Here is a 21,282-nt window from a genome sequence, read left to right on the forward strand (position 1 = left end):
GTAAAGTCGGTTTACTGACGATAGTTGAACGTGACAACGTCATAAGAAAATACTGATGGAATGGTTTCATTTTTCAAAAGAAAATTTTAATTTTATTTGTTTGATAGATATTTTGTATGGATATAGAGGAGGTAAATGGAAATGTATTATTGTATAGCAGCTGTCCACGCGGACGCATCGCTCACTCAAGTAGGAGAGAGACAGATGTCGAACGCTGCCGAACGCGGAAGCCGATTGTGCCTCTTTGTCACTCGTTCCGCGCTCTCGCTTGCACTTCAAGCCTTAAATGGAACGCCTCAGAGCGAGGTAACGCCGCATGAGTCATGTTTTTTCGTGCATGCAGCCGGCTCCATCGAATTATAAGACGTTGTCACGTCAATAAAACAAAAATACTGGAATGCAAGGGAAGAAAAAGTAAGAAATATAGGAGACGAAAAATTGGAAGATGTGGCTGATTTTAGGTATCTAGAAAGTTAGATAACTCAGTACGGAAGGAGTGGTAGTTAAAGTTGAGGGTAACGCAGGGTCAAGTCGCCTTCAATAAAAAGAAATCACTTGGAGTGCGGTGCTGTACGGATAGACGATGGGCGCTGCGGAGACGAAAAGGTTAGAAGCGTTCGAAATGTGGTGTTACCGGAGAATGATAAAGATACCGTGGATAGAGAAGGTTGGAAAGGAAGAGATATTAGAATGAATAGGAGAACAGAAGATTCAATGGAAGACAATAAGAAATATGCGAGATAGGTTGGTAGGACACCTTCTCAGGCATGAAGGCCTAGTCAAGACATGTTACAGGCAGAAACGAGGAGTAGGAAGGGTAGAGGTAGACCTAGATTAGATTACTATTCGCAAATAGTTAAGGGTTGTTCTAATTTTAGCGAAATTAGATTAGTTCAGGATAGGAAAGAGTGGAGGTGCGTGTCCAACCAATCTTACGACTAACGACCTTAAGATGATGATGAAGGGGGGTGAAGGGAAAAGAGAAGGGTTACGGGGTCATTATTCTAATAAATTTGGTACTTCCCCTACATAAATACGAATGTGGTACGCGTTATGCCAAAAGTTAAAGATCACATTATATCACCTGTCGCTTATTTCCGTTCAGTTTTAAGCAGGTTAATCTAGTGCCTTTTTAATAATGCACCGATGTCATTCCGGTTCAGTTATTTGGTGCAATTTTCTCGAACGAGGGAGAGTTTAGTCGACCGTTTTAACAAAAGGTATACGTTTTGCTCCTTCAGCTATCCTCTTTGTCTCTCTCTCTCTCTCTCTCTCACCCGCTTTCTATCTCTCCCGTTTTCGTAGTGTTGCTTTTACGCAATAGAGAGTGAGCGAAACCGCCATTATTGGAGTCATCGGGGCGCCACTTCCGTAACAACGGCGTTCTCATAATATCGCGCCAAGTTGTGGCGGTGTCTTTATAATAGATTTCCAAGTTGCTCGAAACTGTCGCATGATTTCTCCATGGTTACCGGGACAATGGTGTTTATTAGTCCTGCGGGAACGCTAACAACGTGCCAGCCAACTTGATAAGGAAGCAATGATATTGTATACAAAATAACGGCAAGGCAGCAACTCAAGTCGAGGGGAAGGGAACTTGTTTCTTCAAGAGAGGGATAAAGAGCAAAATGAGACGAGGAAGTAAAGTTCCTTATCCTTCAGGTTAATGTTTACTCCTTACAGGACGATTATATAATAAACCATTTTCACCGACGTATCAGCTTGTTATTAAGCGCGGTTTCTTTGTTAATGCTATCGATAACGACTATTCGGAGTGCCAGAAATTGCGAGTAAATTTCTCGTTAATTATCTCGGTTTTGTTCAAAATGCCGTTTCAACAACATCTGACGTAATAACAGTAGATACAAAAAAAGCTGAATGGAACCGATTCTGAAAACCCTACTAAAAATTTCTTATAATCACAGTAAGCAACGCGCTCAATTGCTTTTTACTTACTATATGGTATATGTTACTGAAAGTGTATGAAATCTATACAATTCCTGGGGAATGTTAACAATTCCGAGGCTATTTAGGAAATCTACACAGTATTGTTTCAAAGATTTTTTTAATAGACACATATACATTTCCTAGGAATTGTATGAAATTCCGATATTGTACTAGGAAATGTATAAAACTAATGTTTTCTGTGAATAAAATAAATAAAACACGTTAGTAAACTGAGAATTACAGTTACCTGTGTTTACACGGTTCCAGTGTGATCGCCTGATGTATATGCATTGGTGACGTTATTGTTTGGTTAGGTTAGGTTTCGAGATGTATATGTATTAGTGACGTTATTGTATGGTTGTTAGGTAGTTTTATGACAGACTGGAGTTTCTTTAATACCCCTGCATGCCGAAAGCGGGCTGATACGTTACAATAATGTCTTCGAAAAATATGCTTCATTATTATCTCCGCGCCCAACATATATACATATATGAAAATGATCAGTATCACCATTACAACATACTACAAATTTAAAGTCATCGTGTTTACTGAAACAAAGATAACCTCGTCACATTATTCTAATAGATAATGCCTAGTTCCCTCCCATATACCTGTTTTTAATTAGGGTTAAAATATTCGCTATGTCGAATTCCCTCCTAACTATACATCAATTGCCTCCCAATGGCAGCGGATGACTTTGAGTGCTAATTGCCACTATAAAATCATTAAGAGTTGTTTAAAATAATACAGCCTCACATCACATATTAATCTTAATGTTATTCATATATTACAGACACCACAATAACAATAATAATTTTATCAGATTGCCCTTCTATTGGTCAAATACAAGACAAACTAGAACTAATAAAGTTTTTCTGGATGATTGCATCAAAAAGCTAGACGCACACGAATTTCCAAACATTGAATTTGTTAAGGTAGTGGGAAACCGTTTTAAAATTAAATAAATAAACATTTCATAACTGATGTGTTTTTTTTCTGAATTTATTTTATCTTTAATTTACTGAAGTACTGAAGTGCACTATGAATATATATTTATTTTCGATAAATAAAATCGGTAAGTAGTCGTTAACTTAATTATCGGAGTTGATATGAACGGGAGGGAACTCGGCTAGTACCCGGGAGGGAATTCGACATCTATATTTTAAGCAAAACTACCTGCGGGAGGGAATTCAGCATCACCGATTCTAACACCTAACATATTAGCCTGCCTCCGGAGAGCAGGGCAATTAAAGAAATTCCAGTCCATCATAAATCTCCTTAATCAAACAATGACGTCACCAATGTACATCTTCGAACATTATTGCCGATTTAGCACACTTATTACTTGTAATACATTTCCGATTGCTATTTAGGAAATGTATAGATTTTCTAGGAAATGTGTTTAATATAATTTATTTCACATATTTCCGGACGATTTTAGGAGTTATGTACATTTCCTAGGAATTGTATACAATGACGAATTTCACACACATCCAGTAACATATATAAGCAATACTCATTTTAGTCATCTTAAATAAGATTTGCTTCTTGTAGGTAATATTCCACAATAGCTTATTGGTATCCGTCAAATGGGAGGAGCCTAAAAACATGGCGCCGATTAGGGAAAATTTATCGTAGTTCCTATAGTGTACCGTGCAATTTCCAAGTTTTTAAATTACGATAAAATGATAAGTATTGACACAATATGTGATTGGGCTGACACAAAGCCTCGGAAAGGAAATTTCGTTGAAGGTGAGCGTGTTTTTAATGCCAATCACATTATAAAATTCGGAAATAACAAATCCGGAAGCTAGCCTTCAAATTCCGTCAAGTTTACTGCCTACTTTTTACAAACTTCGGATTTAAAAAGTGATTCACGTTATATAATTGGTGAGGTGATTCTGGGTGATTTAAGCAATATCATATCAATGACTTGCACGTGCAAAGCCGATTTAAGAGAACGTTGCAAACACATTATTGCAACTTTGTTGTATTGCAGCAGGTAGGTTCTTAACCTCAAAATACTTATATCGTATCATTAGAATTGTGTTAAATCAATTACACAGGAATAAATAATTTCTCACTTTATAATTTTAGTATGATTCTAGTTTTAAATATTAAGGTTATGGCTGATGGTAAATACTTGCTGAAATATAATCATGTGCATTAAAATGACGTGAACAAATTTTTATTCCGGAATTCACTTCTTTGATACCTACTGCTTTCATCCAAGCTTCTATTAGTTTACTTTTTTCTCTAATTTTCCGAATATATTTTTTACATATATAAAACGGTTAGTTTTTATTGGAAAGTAGTTAATGTAGGTGAAGAGTGAAGATCTATGTCTGAAGTGCTATTGCAGCTTTTCACTGAACATATTAACTTTTTATTTGATTTAACTTTAGAAGAAAACTTCGTCGACTCCATCATCAAAAAAATTTTTACTTTTTTAACGTGTTTTATTATTTTAATAAACAATTTTACAATTTGCGTGCACAGTTCCTATGTAAATTTTTCCCTCATTCGAGTTATAAATTTTGCCACCAGATGGTGTATGTCCATTTGACGGATCCCAATTGTAATTTGATCTTCACATCAACGTTTTGTAAGTGTTTTGCAGTGATTTGAAAGCATCTTTGCTAATTCTTTTCCATTGATTAAAAGAATTACGAAGTTCATAAAAAATAAAAGTTTGTCTCAGGGTTATAGTGGACGTAGGAAGTTAAATGCCGCGAAATAATTTAGTAGCCGACGAAATCTTAGAAACGGGGCTTTCGTGAACGAAAGCTCGAAACTGTTTTCCTGATCCGATTCGACGAGAGTCATGTTTTGGTTCACACATCACTCCGGGAGGAAGATCAGCCACTAATCTTTTATGAAGGGAACAAGCAATCGGATGGACGGCCGACTAGATCTAATCCGTTAAGTCTACAGCTTAAGTGACGCTCACCAAATTGCCATTATAAATTTCTAAAACAATTTCCGCGTATTTGAAATCGCTTAACAAACTTCTCGTAACACAAAGAACTAGATAACCTTGTACAGATCGAGGAAGAGTATAAGAAACAAAAATCCATCCAAATTTTTATCTATAAAAGTTGAGAAAAAAAACAGAAGATCACTGCAATCAGCTATTAAGTACTACCACCAGCCGCGAAAACCGAACACTTTAGATATATTTGTATTTTAAGTGGATCTATACTCAATAGCTAAATTACGTCACTATTCTTCACAATTCTTGTCAGCTATTTACTCTTATTATAGATTACTATTAGGTTTTACCTATAATGCCGCTCGCGTTGATGTCCTAAGTACGTGTCAAAGATCATCGACGATCACATTATTAATAAACTAATTTTTCTATCTCTCGGAAACAGTATTTCTTTTTCTGGATAAAAAGTAACCTACGTCCTTTTCTGTTTAACGCGTGCAAAAAATTTCATGAAAGGTTTTACTAGCATCTTCGCTCGCGTTGATGTCCATAATACGTGTCAAAGACGGCCATATTTTTTTTGGATAAAAGGTATACTTCGTTTAGTTTCTGTAGCGATGTGGCCTTCAGTTTGACTGGCACAAAATAGAAAAGAACATCACTAGACCAGAAAAGGAAGGAGACAACTCTCGGCCAAACTCTTAACCGTTGAGGAGCGTATAATCCGTACAGTACTGCACAGAAAAATTGACCATTTTATCCACTACAATTGCATTGCACAAATGTGCTGTTATTGGTACCATTTATTACTGAAAATATCAACGAGATGTTTATTTATATTTGAAGACATATTAAAGGCTTTAAAGCTTGTTTTCGACTCGCACTACTATTCATGATTGAGAAAACTTTTGGTAGGTACTGTATGAAAAAGTATGTTTAATAAACAAGAGTCGAGAGTATAAAATGAGCATTTTTCTCCCTACCTGCGATTTTGCTAGCGCGCATCCAAGACATAGAGAAAGTAAATGGAGTATGCCCTGTGTCCTTTTCTGTAACCCTAACAACGTGTGTACAAAATTTCATGATGATCAGTTGAGTAGTTACGACATGAAATGCTAGCAAACAATCAAGAAACAGACAAACTCATATTCGTATTTATAAGTTAGTTTAGCTAGGATGGCAATTTTAATTTTTCTACAATATGTTCCTTGGCGATACTGAATAGGTATATACATGCATATGCAAGCCATCCGTATCGTGAGTGATAAAACGTTGTTTTTCTTTCTGAAGTTAGTGATACTAGGTAATGATGATAGTTTGATGTTTTTAAGTATTATGGATGGAATTTTTGAATTATTTTTACTTTTGTAATTTCAGCAACGTTCTATTCTTGCATGTATCATTAAATTTCATTGCGGCAGCCACTGTAGTCAATGATAAAGAAATCGTAGATATAATATCGGTTACAATATTTTTTTCCGAGTGTGTAGCTAATATTAATTACGATATCTTATTATTTCTGATCTAATGTGAATCGCGTCGTTTTATCCCATCTGTTACACTTTTTCCATTAAGAGAACCTATCAAAAACATTGCCTGAAGAAGTGCAACATGAACCTCATTCTATCGAGGCGCGCGGTTATTTGGCGATGACGGGAAAGTTAATTTATTACGAAACTCGACACCAAAATCGGTCCCCTTGTATCACTGGCTGATGTGAACGTTGATAATATTATAATATTAGGTATCTGACGGCGAGGATTCTTATTTCAATTACGGTGACATTTTAAGCGAAATCAGTATCTCTCATAAAATTGTACTTCTTTCTGATAAGTTCATCTACTATCCCAAATTAACCGAACTCTCAAAATCTTTTGAACAAGGCGTAATACAGCTTTCAAAAACTTTAAATTACAGTGTAAACTCTTTATAACGTCACTCGATTTAACGACAAACTCCTTAAAACGTCGAACTTGTTTGACTTTAGTTGGTTTACATTGTTTTCTATACAATATTACACTCTATATAGCGTCACGCTCACTCTATTTAGCGACAACAATGCGGCATTACAAATCATTGAGCAGTACTTTCTAAGATGCAGAAATAGATAAGAACTGCAGCTGTGTACGTTGTTGAAGAAGACGATCCTGTCCCTCCACCAAGCATCAAACAAGCACTTGATGCAGCGAAACTATTAAAAAAATACTTTCTATATAATCAAATTGATCCAGCGGTATCTCAAGGTATGAGTAAGATACGTAACAAAATACAATTAAAATATTGGAGCAGCAAAAAACATCAGACGAAGATAACAGGCTATACGCAATGTATGAATAATAATGTTCGTGTGCAAAATGTNTAAAAAAAACAAACTAATCATAACAAAAACAAAGGCTCGATGATACAATGATACAAGTTTGGACTTGTCTCAAAATGTATGTACTTACAATCTTTCTGTCTCATTCTCTCTGCAACTTCGAATTGTCGAGTGTTTCATGGCGATCAGTTCGAATTAGCGCGTCGTTTTGTTACGTAGCAATGATTTTTTTTCGTTCGAATTACCAAGTGCATAAAAATGTATTGATTCAGTTCGAAATATAAAGAGATTTTGTAGGGAACTGGTGATAACTTTGAATTATAGAAAGGTTCGAATTATCGCAGGTTTGAATTAACGAGAGTCGACTGTACTTGCATTTGAAATTCAAATACAAAATAAAAAACACCTATTTTGATCTGGTATTTCAATACTTTTTTGAGAAAAGCATTTTGTATTTTATTTAAAATACTTTTCCAAACGTATTTTCTATTAGTAAAATGGAAAATACGTTTTTGCCGTTAAAAGTTTTGCTAATATCTCCGATCAAACATTATATAAAATGATGAACGAAAGCTGCTCACTTTGGCTATTGAAGGTATTAGAAGTTTAAAAGGGGGACAAACAGACATTCAATGAATGTCTTCTAATTCTTTAACTGAAGAGAGCCCAAAAAATTCCAAACTCCTTGAAATTGGATAATTTAAAATATTGGATCGATATAGTTTTCCGGGTTCAATGTCATTGTCTATGGAATTTCGAAGTTCCAAAGTGATATATGAGCACCTGCCAAATCACCACTTACCGTACCTATAGCAAGGAACTACGAAATTTACAATTTCCGACAAAACAGCCCGCAAAAAAATTACACACACACACACACACCTGATGTAAATGTAAACGTGTTTAAATAGACTTTGATACACATATTCTCCGAAAGTAGTCCTGTAATAGTTCTCTCTTTCCTCAATAGAGGTGACTGAATATGTCAGATCCCAATACCTACCACGCGAGCAGCCAATAAAATCTAGGCACATGATACTACTATCTGTTCCGTTCTACTAATTCATACTGATTGTCTACATTATTCCAATTTCTTGATTACTTTTGATATATCCATTTATAATTTGATTATCTAATGAAACTATATGAGAGTGTTAAGTTCTTTTTTTTATTATTAAATTCTATCAAGATTCAAACGGTTAGATGGATTTCTTTTTCGTGAAATATTTAAACGAGCGGATAAGGGAAAAACCTACAACGATATACCGAGAGAGCCAGTGAAATGAACAAGTCAAGAGAAAGGCCCGGAGGATACGAAAAGGGAAAGGTCCCATTGGACTTAATTTAGTTGCAAAATAAACCTGGTCACCAAATATCCGTTCATATTTCAAGAAGCGAAAATTCGAAAAGAGAAAGCTCACAAGTCGCGAGCTGTTACACCACGATGCCGGTCGGCAATATAAACTTTTCTTATTTTTGTCCCCCAGAATGAAATTTTAACACCTAATCTTGGAAAGCAATTTGTTCAGAGTTGAATAAGTTAAATTATAATTAGTTTTACAGACCGAAGCGTTTTTGTTATTTCAGCTGAAGACGCGTCCCGGATGTTCTTCTTCTTCTTCTAACGTCTTCATCTTTCTTCAGTCGTTCCCGTTCTCGTTCTTGTTTTTCTCACTTCCTCATAACAACCCGCGACGACAAGTTTATTTTAAAGTTTCGCAGACTTTGCGACATTGTTCGAGGGAATGAGATATAATCTGACGTGTGAATTAGATCGTTTAAGGAATTGGATGGCGAAACACGGAGCCAACAAAAAGACGTTCTATCCCGGGGAGACGTTCCCGACAACATTTCACTCCTCTTATCAAACTTACACGCGCGATACAAACTAACGTTCTTGTTTCTACATCTATCCAGTCTGGAAATCAAAAGACAAAACATAGGAAATTATTGAAATAATTTTATGTGCCGCTTTCTCTTGATGAATTTTACTTCAAAATACTTACTCTCAAAATATAAAACCAGCAGTAATGGCAAAAAAAATTAAAAGTATTGTAGCGAGTGAGTGAGTAGTGTGTCGTACCTGCGTTCTGAGAAAGCAGTTACAAAGAAAAAATAAACTATCCGGATGTTTCCAGAAGGTTTCCGAAAGTAAACAAAAGAGTATTTAAAAGAAAAGACGATCGCCGAGAAAAGTAGAAATAAATTGTCCGTTACAGAAGTGAATACAGAAATAAATTGACAGTGATAGCAGTGAAATAAATAGCGCAGTGAATAGTGATATATCAACAGTAGTGTAAATAAATAGAAAAATTCATAACCTAAGTTTAGTAATAATTTAATAGTGTTTTTAAATTCTTTAATAATTAGTGTAAATAAATAGTTTTTGTCGTTATCAATCCTAGAAGTTAATTTTGTTAAACCCACGAACATGATAGATGTTCGGCTCGATGGACCACAAAATTTTTAGAAATGCGAATATAGCATTCAGTGTAACGTAAAATCGGAAAGAATTCATTTCAATTAATTACTCACGGCTTCTTTCTTCCCTCCCTCTGCCTTCTTTTTCTGCTATTTAAACAGTATTAATTGCATGTCAACGTGATCAGGACAACAGTATAATTTCTAATCAGATTCGACATTTACCGACAGGACGTCGTGTCGTACAGCGGAATAGCGGACAACCGTTCGCCCTTTTTTCCCCGATAACGTGTAAGGAATGCACCCTCATCGACACACCCCAAAATGCTAAACCTACATAAATAGGCACCTGTTCGTACATTTGTTGCCACTCACGTCGTTATTCTCTTTCGGATCAGCGAATGTTTAACCAAGTGCTCGACGATATCCTACAAGCTTTATTCACCTTTTGAAGTCATCTAGCGTAAGATGGGTAAGCTTTGGCAACCAACTTACTGTATAACTCATGCTACTTGCTGCCTGCCACACTGACGTATCTATACAAAAATTTGTTCAAAACCAGTGGCGTACCTAATTATAGGTAAGTTGAGACAAAAAAGGCCAGACCCTGACATTATTCAAACTGGGAAAAAACTTAAACTTTTGGGTTGCTCAGAGATAATTTTTGGAGAATTTTAGAGTTAATATGACATGTTTCAATTTTGTATATGAAACTAAACAATAGTTTCTACGAATAATTAATTGTTTCAGCCTTTAATTTATGGAATTCGAGATTCATATTGAATATTAAAATAATTAATTAAATAATTCACAAACCACTGAATATTTTTTCAATCATGGCAAGTGTTTAACCCTACCAGCGGGCATTTTCAGAAGAAGTGATGATTTTAGTATCACATTTTAAGTTATAAAAGGACAAAAGGACGTGTGGGTGTACTACAAGCTTAAGATTCGTTGTTATAAATGTCAAACATAAAAATTTCATGAAATTGGGGCCGCCTGAAGTCGAAATCACACCAAATTGTGCCACTATATTTTACCTAACGTAAATAAAACAAAAAAAATATTGCAGCGGTCGGGAATCGACCTCGGGCTGTAACTGATTTTAGACAAAACATCCTTATACTTATTCTTCGATTTTTAATTAAATAAATATTGCTTCACAATGTTGTTTATGTTTTGTTTTATTTTTTTATCTTTCAGTGATTACAATAGAAGCAGAAACTGCATCAACGCAAAGTCGTAATGAACATTTTTAACATTTGTTTGCGTTCTACATTTATAAAATTTTTATTCCCATATGAACATAAAATGAATAAATACGTACACTGCTCATAGTGTCTGTCATATCGGCCGTATTTTACATATTAATGTAATTAAACAATCATGTTTCTCAATCCACTCATACTCCAAAGATTTTATCAAAACAATCTGGCAAGAGGAGGCAATAAGAGCATTAATTGCGAAAGGGAATAATAGAAATGCTCTTGAAACATTAATGGTAACTCGATTAAGTAGCAAACAGTTTTTGCTTCGGCTCATGAGTCGTCACCGTAAAAAGCGAGCGCGAACGCGAACGCCGGGCGTATACGTTGGGTACGGAGCCGTAGTCAGTCGGGCTGCAAATCTATTCATATTAAATGAAGCCCACTAGCTGCGGCAGCGCTTTTCCTTGAATAAATAAAGAACTTTTATACTCCCAGGCGCCATTGCCGATGTGCCAGGGTTTTGACGGCCCGCTCATAATGCCGTTCATCCACTATTTACTGCATATTACCCAAATAATTTCCAAAACGTCCTTATTTTCATATTCTAAACGCGATTGGCAGAATATTGCATAACACTCGCGGCCATTAGTACAAAAATTACACTTTGAAAAGTACTTTATAAAAAATGTACAAAGGTTTTTACATTTGTAAATTCATTATCACTAATACTAAAGTGACCATACGTCCCGGATTTCCACCTTGCGTCCCGGATTTTTCTAGAAGCAATATTTGTCCCGGATTCAGGTTTTTTGTCCCGGATTGTCCCGAATTTTTGAAAAGGTTCTTATTTTCAATATTTATTTTAAATATATTTCAACTAGAATTATTTTTACAAAATTTGAACCGAAAAAATTGTGCATATCAAAATACGCGGCACGCTTTAAACCACTTGAAGCATACAGTGAACTCTCGATTCTGCGAATCCCCTTCCACCTAACGTTCAGAGACACGATTATAAATATGAAGAGATCTCCTTAGCCATCAGGTTTTTTCAGCTTNAAATTATTAAAAAAATCATATTTAAGTAATTTAACTTAACTACCCTGTCCCGGATTTGAAATAAAAAAATATGGCCACCTTACTAATACGGATCTCCACAACTTTCTATCCTGAGCTAATTTTGACATTTCCCTGACACTAGAACATCACATATCCTTAACTATTTGTGAAGAGTAATTTAATCTAGATCTACTTCTACTCCTCTTAACTCCTCTTTCTGCTTCTAATATGTCTTTAACTAGCCCTTCTTACCTGAGAAGGTGTCCTACCAACCTATCCTGCCTATTGTTTTCTTACTCTTCTAATAATATCTCATTTTTCCGTAAGACCACATTTTGAATGCTTTTAACCTTTTCTTTTCCACCACATCTACGTTTTGCACCCGTACAGAACGTGTTCCAAACACCTTCAACAGTCATTTTCGAATTTCTATATAAATTAACCGTTCGCGGGCATAGAAGTGACTTAATTCTTTCTGTTGAAGGCGATTCGACCCTGCGCAATAGTTTGTTTTATATTTTTATTTGTCCTTCCATCCTGAATTTTCAAAAGTACGTAGTGGTCTGCAAAGCGAAGGCACTGTTTTCTTTTCAAAAATTAACACTATTATTTTACATAATACATTTTTTACTCAATACTGGATTCCCTTTCTTTTACGTTTAAGATTTTGTTGCGATATTATTACGATGATATCGAGTAAATTATTTAATTTCCATTTCTCTGTACTCTCCCCTTTTTCAAGTAGTTTTACAGACATTTGATGCTTATTGAAACGAAGGTCAAGTACCTATAATGGGGTTCACTAATCACGTGTACAACGTGGCAAAATTGGTAGCAGATGCTACATAGATGGTCCGTTTGCATTAATTCCTGCCAAATCCGACACCGATAGATAAGCTTTAATGAGAACAAACCCCATCCCCACCCACATCCATACCCGTAGCTCCGTCCCGATATGATGCGCTCTTGTCTATATGTAGTTTGCGATCATAAGCGGTTTTGTATCGCGGTAATGAGCTAAGGGAAGATCACTATTAATATTATTTGGGCGACACTTTGCGAGGCATTAATGAAGTCCCCGGTGGGGTATTGTCGACGCGTCATATTTTAACCAAGTCCGCCGGGACGCCACGTCATCCGATAAATTGGTTCGGCGGCGCCGTTGTCGTCAACTACCGACCGACGCTCGTCGCGTTACATCGAGATGCCGACGCCTTTTGTACAAGAGACAGCGGGCGGTAAAAAGCGACCAATTTGACGGTACGACGACAAGGACGATGCGGCGCGACAGATACCATGTTAACGCGATTCGTTGGCTTATGGTGTTTAAAAGAACAACCTGGGCGGAAACCGGGAAAGCCAACTTTTACACTTATCTTACCTTATCGCAACGCTTCTTTTATAACTGTTTTCATACGATTAAGGTCAATTACTTCATATTAATATTAAATTAAAGAATGACATTATTGTTACATGGAGATCTATATATATATATAAAATAAAGTCGTCTTAGTTACACCATTTATAACTCAAGAACGGCTGAACCGATTTGACTGAAAATTGGTGGGAAGGTAGCTTACAACCGGGAGAAGGACATAGGATACTTTTTATCACGTTCCACGGGAAAAACGTGGTATATGTAAACGCAACTGACATGGAATGACAAAACGAAATTGACAGCAAAACGAAAAATTTATAAATCAAATCATCAGTCTAGCCGTTCATTTGTTAAAAATGGTATAACAAAACGCAACTGACAGCTAAACGTAATGCTGTCTAGGTTAAGTATGGTGTTTTATTTATAGTCAGATTTATCTGAAACTTGGCTTTAATATGCTTTTTCATATAAAATTAGTGATGTACATACCTATTTCAACATTTTACAAAATTCTACTTCTTTAGGAAGCTGAAAGGGGTTTGCAAAAATTGCATGTTTGTTTTTGGTTCGATTTACTTGAAATTGGTTAAAAAATTCAATCTTTGTTGGGGGGGATGAGTGATGAAGAGGAGTTGCAATGTTTAAATGGAACATATATTATTTGTGGTCAGATTTACTTGAAACTTTGTTTTAATGGTCTCTCATTTAATTTCTGAAAGATCTATATCGACAATTTAAAAAAGGGAAAGATGTTTCAATTTTTGTTTGGGACATATTTTATTTATGGTTGAATTTACTTGAAAGGTGGTATATTTGCTGTTTGATATTATTAATCAAATGAAAAGAGGTTGCAACGTTTCCGTGGGGTATATTTTATTTGTACTCGGATTTACTCGAAGGATGCTCATTGCTGAAGTTAAGCAAATACGTGTTTTGGCAATTTTTAAAAATCAACCCTTAAGGATGAAATGTTGTTGCTACGTTTGTATTTGAAAGATGGCGATATTACACAAAATTAAAACGTTGTAAGGGTGAATTGGGAGCTAAAAGGTTTTACGGAGAAAGAATATTAATTTCTGCGAGCGAAGCCGCGGGGAAAACCTAGTTAATTGATATATACGATTATTTCGCGAATTATGTTTTATACATGTGTGTACAAATCAAATAAAAGTACCTTTCAAAAATACCCATATATTTTTGACAGCTAAACCTTAAATAAATCGTCTTATTGCTTACCTTAATATGCTAGATTAATGTTTGGGCAATAATTTTTTCACACTACTACTAGCGTTCATAAAACACCAATCCTTACACAATAACCGCAAAAGCATGTTCGGCATGATCCGTAATGTTATAAACTTGCAATTACAATAACTATCATGTAAACGTGATGACAAACAAAGTAACTGACAAACATAACCTCATTCGTAATGAGTTCGAAATGTCACTGCTGCTGCAAAAATCCATTTTCGGCGTACAGTTTGAAGTCACTATTTCTTTATCAACAACCGAAAGACCATGAAAAAGGAAAGCGGGGATAAAAACGTGTCACGCTATTTCACGTGCAATGGGGTTAACGCGACTCATATTAGATTTGTGTACTCTGTGGACGACGTCGCGCAACGTGACTTGCCCAGTTACAAGCCAACCCATTGCCACCAAGTGTACAATTCCGACGAAACAATATTCGGATATCGCAGTTTGTCCGTCGATATTTACTACAACGCACTCACGATGAACTGTTTACTCGACATTCGATATTTGAAGAAAGTGAAAGAAGACGCTCATACAAAAGCAGACAACATAGAGAAGATGCTGAGTCCTTGGTTACCGAAGGGATATACTAAAGATAAGAAAAAATTCGTAACAAAAATGCAAAAACAGAACTCTAAGTTGCTAGGAGTCGTTCGAGAGAGTTTTCGAAAAAATATAGCTGGCCGAGGAAGATGCGACTTCAAAATTACAGAAATTGATACAAACGACCCGGATTTTCGGGATTTACATCAAAGATTCCAGAGTGTTATAGTTTGGTACATTGATGCCGCGAGTTTCATAGATCTCAGTGATCCCAAGTGGTTGATCTTCTACCTGTACGAGTACAGAAATCGTGAATATTATCCAGTGGGATTTTGCACGATCTATCAGTTCTACAAACATCCTGGAAAGATAAGAGCACGAATTTCGCAATTCCTGATTCTGCCTTCACATCAAAGGGCAGGATTGGGAACAAGACTTCTCAAAGCAGTGTATAGAACATTTTGGGAACGACAAAATATCGCAGACATAACAGTGGAAGATCCATCCCTGGGATTCCAACGGATGAGGGACATTGTGGACTGTAACCTGTTGTGTGAACTTTACCAATTTAGCAATTTGTACGTGTTGAAGCACACGTTTTGTAGAAATACCGCCGAAAGTGCCGAAAACAGGTACAAGATATGCTTTCAACAGTGTAGAAGGATCTATGAGATATTGAATTTGTGTTACGCGGGTAATAGGCCCAAATTTTTAACGGAATGGTGTAGAAGAGTTAAGCAAAGACTGAAATGGCCATACGAGCGAGACATGCGCGTTTTTAAAAGGAAAAATTTCGGTTTTTACCACAAATCTTTACTGAATCAGAGACCGCTCTATGCGAAACCGTCAGAAGTTATCGACAAGCAGTTTAAGAAGTATCTTGATGAGATATTTCCAATTGTACTCAAATTAGAGAAGATGAACGGGGGTGAAGTTGTTAAGTATCCAAGTGTAGTAAGAAGAATCTGGACTAGAATGCTGTAAACTGATTATGGGAATCAATACATATTTACAATTTCTTTTCGTTTTTACACATGTGTAGAATTTTATTATAAATAATTTATGATTACGATAAAAAGACATAACTAGAGTGTAATGCACAAGTATTATCTAATAATAAAACGTGCAGAGTTTTTTGCCTATTTTTTCCAAAGATCCAATTTTTGATGCTTGAATCAAATGAAATAAAATTGTGTATCTCGTAATGACCATACCGTCTGCCGATAGTATTAACAGGAGGTAGACAGTTTGGTTTCAGTATGGATGTCAATTTGTCAAAAATTCGACGATCTCCTCATGATTACACCATAAATCAGGAACCAGACAATTTGGTATATTGTCATAGTTTCCGTATCAGTTTGAATTCGTTAAAAATTCAATGATCTCGTCATGACTACACCACAAATCAAGTGACATACAGTTTGGTATATTGTAATCGTATTGGTATTGGTTTGAATTCGTCAGAAATTCGACGATCCCTAACCCTAAATTAGAAGGCAGATCGTTTGGTATATTGTAATAACTTTGGTATCGGTTTGAATTAGTCAAAAATTCAATGATCGTCATGACTACACCACAAATCAAGTGACATACAGTTTGGTATATTGTAATCGTATTGGTATTGGTTTGAATTCGTCAGAAATTCGACGATCCCTAACCCTAAATTAGAAGGCAGATCGTTTGGTATATTCTAATAACTTTGGTATCGGTTTGAATTAGTCAAAAATTCAATGATCTCATCATGACTACATCGCAAACCAGGTGACATACACTTTGATATATTGTAATCGTATTGGTGTCGGTTTGAATTCGTCAAAAACTCGACGATCTCGTCATGATTACACATTCCGTCGATCGTCAAAATTTTGGAAAGTTGAAATTGATATCGAAGCCGTATAAGGTATAACAAATAAACATGTCTGCCTCGTAGTTTATATCATCTCGCTGATAAATATAACCTGCCTATTTTATGGGCAGACGGTATTTAAGTATTATGGATCGATTTGATTTAAGCAACAGAATTTTGGATCATCGGAAACCGCCAGACAATAACTGAGGGTCGAACTAATTTCTTTTTTCAATTTTCCTTTTTAAAAAAAGGACAGACGGTATAAAGTACGTGAGACATCTCTTATACAAATAGATAATGGGTTTGACCAAGTTTATAAAATAAAATTCAACAGTCCTGCATACGATTTTATTGCAGTTTAATAAATAATTTTTTGTTTTACGATATGATTATGTCAAATGTAAAAGGTCAAATCGTTAATAATTACGCAATTACAAAACAAATAGATGTTATTAGCTGGGTAATAACGGTATACAATTGTTTAGCGTGTCGACTAGGATCCCGCAGGACCCTGGGGTGTACTGTACGTAATTTATTAATAGATGGCATTAGAGTCACCATGCGTATGTCATTTATTTCGTCCATTGTTGTTCCGAACAAAAGAACGGGGAAGAACCTTATTACCGCCACCGTTACTACTGCTGGTTTAATAATGTGTAGCTGATCGTCCTGGATACGCACACAAACACAAATACCGTATCCCTTACTATTCGATTCGATCCGATTGATGCATGGATTAGGCTCCCTAATTGCGTTTTGTCGACATTATTTACGTTAATCATCGGCAAGTCTAACGTTTATGTAGACCCGTTTAAACTGTATTTATATAAATACTTTTGCAAAACCACAGGCCCGTTCGAAAAAAAAATTAATTTGTAAACCAAAATAAATTTGTATTTTAAAAAAAGGTATAGCAGGGTAAGAGATCAAAATCGGCCTCTAAAGGAACGTAAATATCTTAATGGGCTTTTAAAAGGCCATATTGAAATATAGTCCTTGCTAAGTTTTTAGCCCCTTTCTAAATTGAAAGAAATATAGGTACAGGCCGGACGAAGGAAGCTGGCGAACGGTCGCGCAGGTATTTGCCCATTTATGACCTATTTGGGTAAGTCACTCGAAACCGATACACAAATAAGCTTTCATCTAAAGCTTTATACATAAAACTGCCTACTTTTGCCACCGCGCATCCAGGCCATTTTAAAATTTCCGCCAGCTTCCAGCGTCAGGCCTGTACACAATTTAACTTCAAAGAATCTGAAAAAATTATGGCGTTATAGTTTTATATCAAGGTCTGTAATTTTTTGCAGTCAAGAAAAGTTTTCAATTTTTTATTGAATTTTTAGGTAATGAAACCAAAAGTTGACTACCTTTTGAAATACACATTTGGCTGATATAAGTCCCAAAAACAAGTTTAAAATCCTCTAGAAACACAATAATAAAGAAAATGAAGTGTATTTGTTTGAAATTTTTATCTATTCTTAGATTGAAAGATTTCTTATCATATTTTGTGTTCACATTTTTGAAGGTGCTGCAGATTAAAATCGTTATTCGCAAAAAAAACAATAAAAGATGTATTTTAGTTGCTGGCCAATTTATGGGTCTCTAACCAAAATATTTGAAAAAAGTCATAGACATTAAAATAAATTAAATCTAAAATAAATCTGATGGTACTATAAACTTAACAGGGAGTATATTTCAATATGACCTTTTGATTACAGATAAGAATATTGGGTGCAGGTTTTGACCTATTATCCTGTATAAGGAAAAATGTTATTAGGCAAGCAGGCAATATCTCACATTATAAATTGAAGCGAATATGTTTTGGTTAAGTATACTGAATAGGGAAAACAGGGTGTTTGGAGTATATTGTTGCTTTATCTTTCGTCTTTGTATCGAATTCATAGCCACGAGCGCTCTCAGCTTGCGGTTGCAATTCCTCCGGCGAACCTTTTATAAATTCCCACTCAGTCGAAGCCGCCGCTAGTGCATGTCGGGAATTAATTCAACGACAAAGACGACTACTTTCCTAATGGTGATTCTTTCCTGTTTATGCATATACATATACCCCCATCTAGGGATTCGCCCCAATTCAAAAGGAATTGTCGCAAAGATACAAATTTAGAAAATATATAACGTATCCTACCTATAAAGGTAATAAAGAACCAATTACACCCAATTACACTGGGGCGGACAATTGTATATATTTTTTGTAGATATTTCTTAAGCATTCTTTTTCATTATTTTACTTCAAATTCATTTCATTTCAAATATTATTTCATTTCAATTTCTTATCTTGTAAATACTTTGGTTTCCTTTCAATCTAAACTCTATTGTTCTCTCAATCACTTTTACCCAGAATTCCAACTTCAACCATACCTGCATGCGCTCCCATACTAATATCTNTGTTCTAGTTTTAGGGAAATGCGAAGTTTAGCTCAGGATAGGAAAGAGTGGAGGTACGTGTCCAACCAGTCTTAGGACTGATGACCTTATGATGATGATTTCTTAAGCATTCTTTTTCATTATTTTACTTCAAATTCATTTCATTTCAAATATTATTTCAATTCATTTCAATTTTTTATCTTGTACATACTTTGGTTTCCTTTCAATCTAAACTATTGTTCTTTCAATCACTTTTACCTGGAAATCCAACTTCAACTATACCTGCATGCACTCCCATACTAATATCTGGTTTTACCCTTAATTGCTTTCTCTTGAACTCTATACTGCTTAATTCTACGTATTCCTACAAACTAGTGTCTTCACCCTCTCTCTCACTACTTTTTCTTCTAGAACCTTCTATCAAATCTACTAACAACCCTGTCCTATAAATACTCTCAAAAATTCATATCTCAACACAGTCTACCGTCTTCCGTCTACTGCTACCATTTGTAAGTGTTCCTGCTTTTATCTTCTCTGTTTTATTGTTGTTGTCTTTGTTATTGTTACTGTTTTGTTATCTTGTTCTTTTTGTCACTTTGTTCTCGTTTGTATGTTTCACTCCTTGTGCCTTTTTGTTACTTGTAATTTCGTTGTTATTGTTATAAATTGTTATTTGTTAATCTTAGTGTTTTCTTGGTATTTGATTAGTATTAAAACCAAAAGACACTAAAACACCATTTTTACTATCTTTACCATTAGTTATTTCTGATTGCCGATTTTAGGAAAGAGTGGACGTGCGTATCCAACCAGTCTTAGGACTGATGATGTCACATCCTCGCCGGGAAACGAACCCGGGACTGGTTTGAATGACAATAGGAACAACGACAAATCGTACTTCCTAGGTCACAGATCTGTCGAACTAATGTAATTATGTTAATACTATATATACGAAACATTTTGGCATTTAATAGTGGTTAATACCAAATATTAATGACAAATTCATTTTCAATTTTTTGGCAACTACCTCTGGCTGATGAGGGAGTCTAGTAGCTTAATAGTCAAAGCATTGGTGTGTAAAGCCAAAGGTCTCGGGTTCGATTTCCGCCCAGGGTGTGACAACAGCAACAAATTTTCGGTCATTAACTTGAGGTAGTTTATAATCGGTAAAAAAATAAAAATGAATTTCACATTAATATTTGATATTAACCACTATATTGAATGTCAAAGTATTTCATATATATAATGTAATTGTGAGATCCCGAGTACAAATGAAATAAGGGTAATCCTAATAGATATTCGGACCGGATCAGGCTCTAGTAGAGAAGCTGTATTAGGGGATATTTACGCTTGGATCCTGTCAGGTAGCAAAAGGGCTTCCGTATTACGAAAATCCTTGGTTATTCCTATAGGGTCCTAACTTGTTTTCCTTATCATAGTACTATATGGAACCCTAGGTAAATGTCTAAATGATGGGTTGGGGTAAGGGATCGAAAGAAGAGGTCTCCCCCACCACTGTACCATAAAAAGTTCGTGGCGATCTCACTCCCATAAAAAGTTGTGGGGGGTAGATGATGGCCCCCCACCCCCGAAGGAGGTAGGGGGGATCGAAAGAGGGTAGTCATGTAAGTAAAACCCCATAAAAAATTTGCGGCGGTATCATAAATACCCATAAAAAGTTATGGGGGTTGAAAGATGATTATTTTGACAATTTTCATACACTATAATTCAAATAAAATTAAATAAAAAAATTATTTTCAAGTGGGTGGAGGTGGGGGATTGAAAGAGGGTGGTCACTTGAACAAAACCCGATAACCTAACAAAACCTAACCTAACTTACCCTATTGATAAAGATATTTAAATAATGTTTTATATAACTTTCTCAATATTTTTATGTATTTTTCATTAGTTTTACCTTTGAATATTGTTTAAGAATGACTATATAAATATTTACATGCCTAGAAATGTATAAAAATTGGCATATTTATTAACTTT

At 35.4% G+C, this 21,282-nt stretch overlaps 1 protein-coding gene and 1 long non-coding RNA gene across 2 annotated transcripts in view; one reads left to right on the forward strand and one right to left on the reverse strand.

Moving 5' to 3' along the window:
* LOC108737988 overlaps nt 1-21,282 on the reverse strand; it is an 89,080-nt gene that overhangs the window by 2,008 nt on the left and 65,790 nt on the right. The gene's annotated exons all lie outside the window — the stretch shown is intronic.
* LOC108737969 (histone acetyltransferase type B catalytic subunit-like) lies at nt 14,709-16,139 on the forward strand. Its single transcript, XM_018471178.1, has one exon. It carries the CDS (start codon nt 14,781-14,783, stop codon nt 16,041-16,043), a length of 1,263 nt encoding a protein of 420 aa, XP_018326680.1. The 5' UTR covers nt 14,709-14,780; the 3' UTR covers nt 16,044-16,139.

This window comes from Agrilus planipennis, unplaced genomic scaffold (genome assembly GCF_000699045.2).
Source record: "Agrilus planipennis isolate EAB-ADULT unplaced genomic scaffold, Apla_2.0 scaffold14, whole genome shotgun sequence".
Taxonomy (NCBI): domain Eukaryota; kingdom Metazoa; phylum Arthropoda; class Insecta; order Coleoptera; family Buprestidae; genus Agrilus; species Agrilus planipennis.

What these genes read in the sequence shown, in the direction of transcription:
- LOC108737969 (XM_018471178.1), top strand. Translation starts at nt 14,781, where the DNA reads ATGAAAAAGGAAAGCGGGGATAAAAACGTGTCACGCTATTTCACGTGC.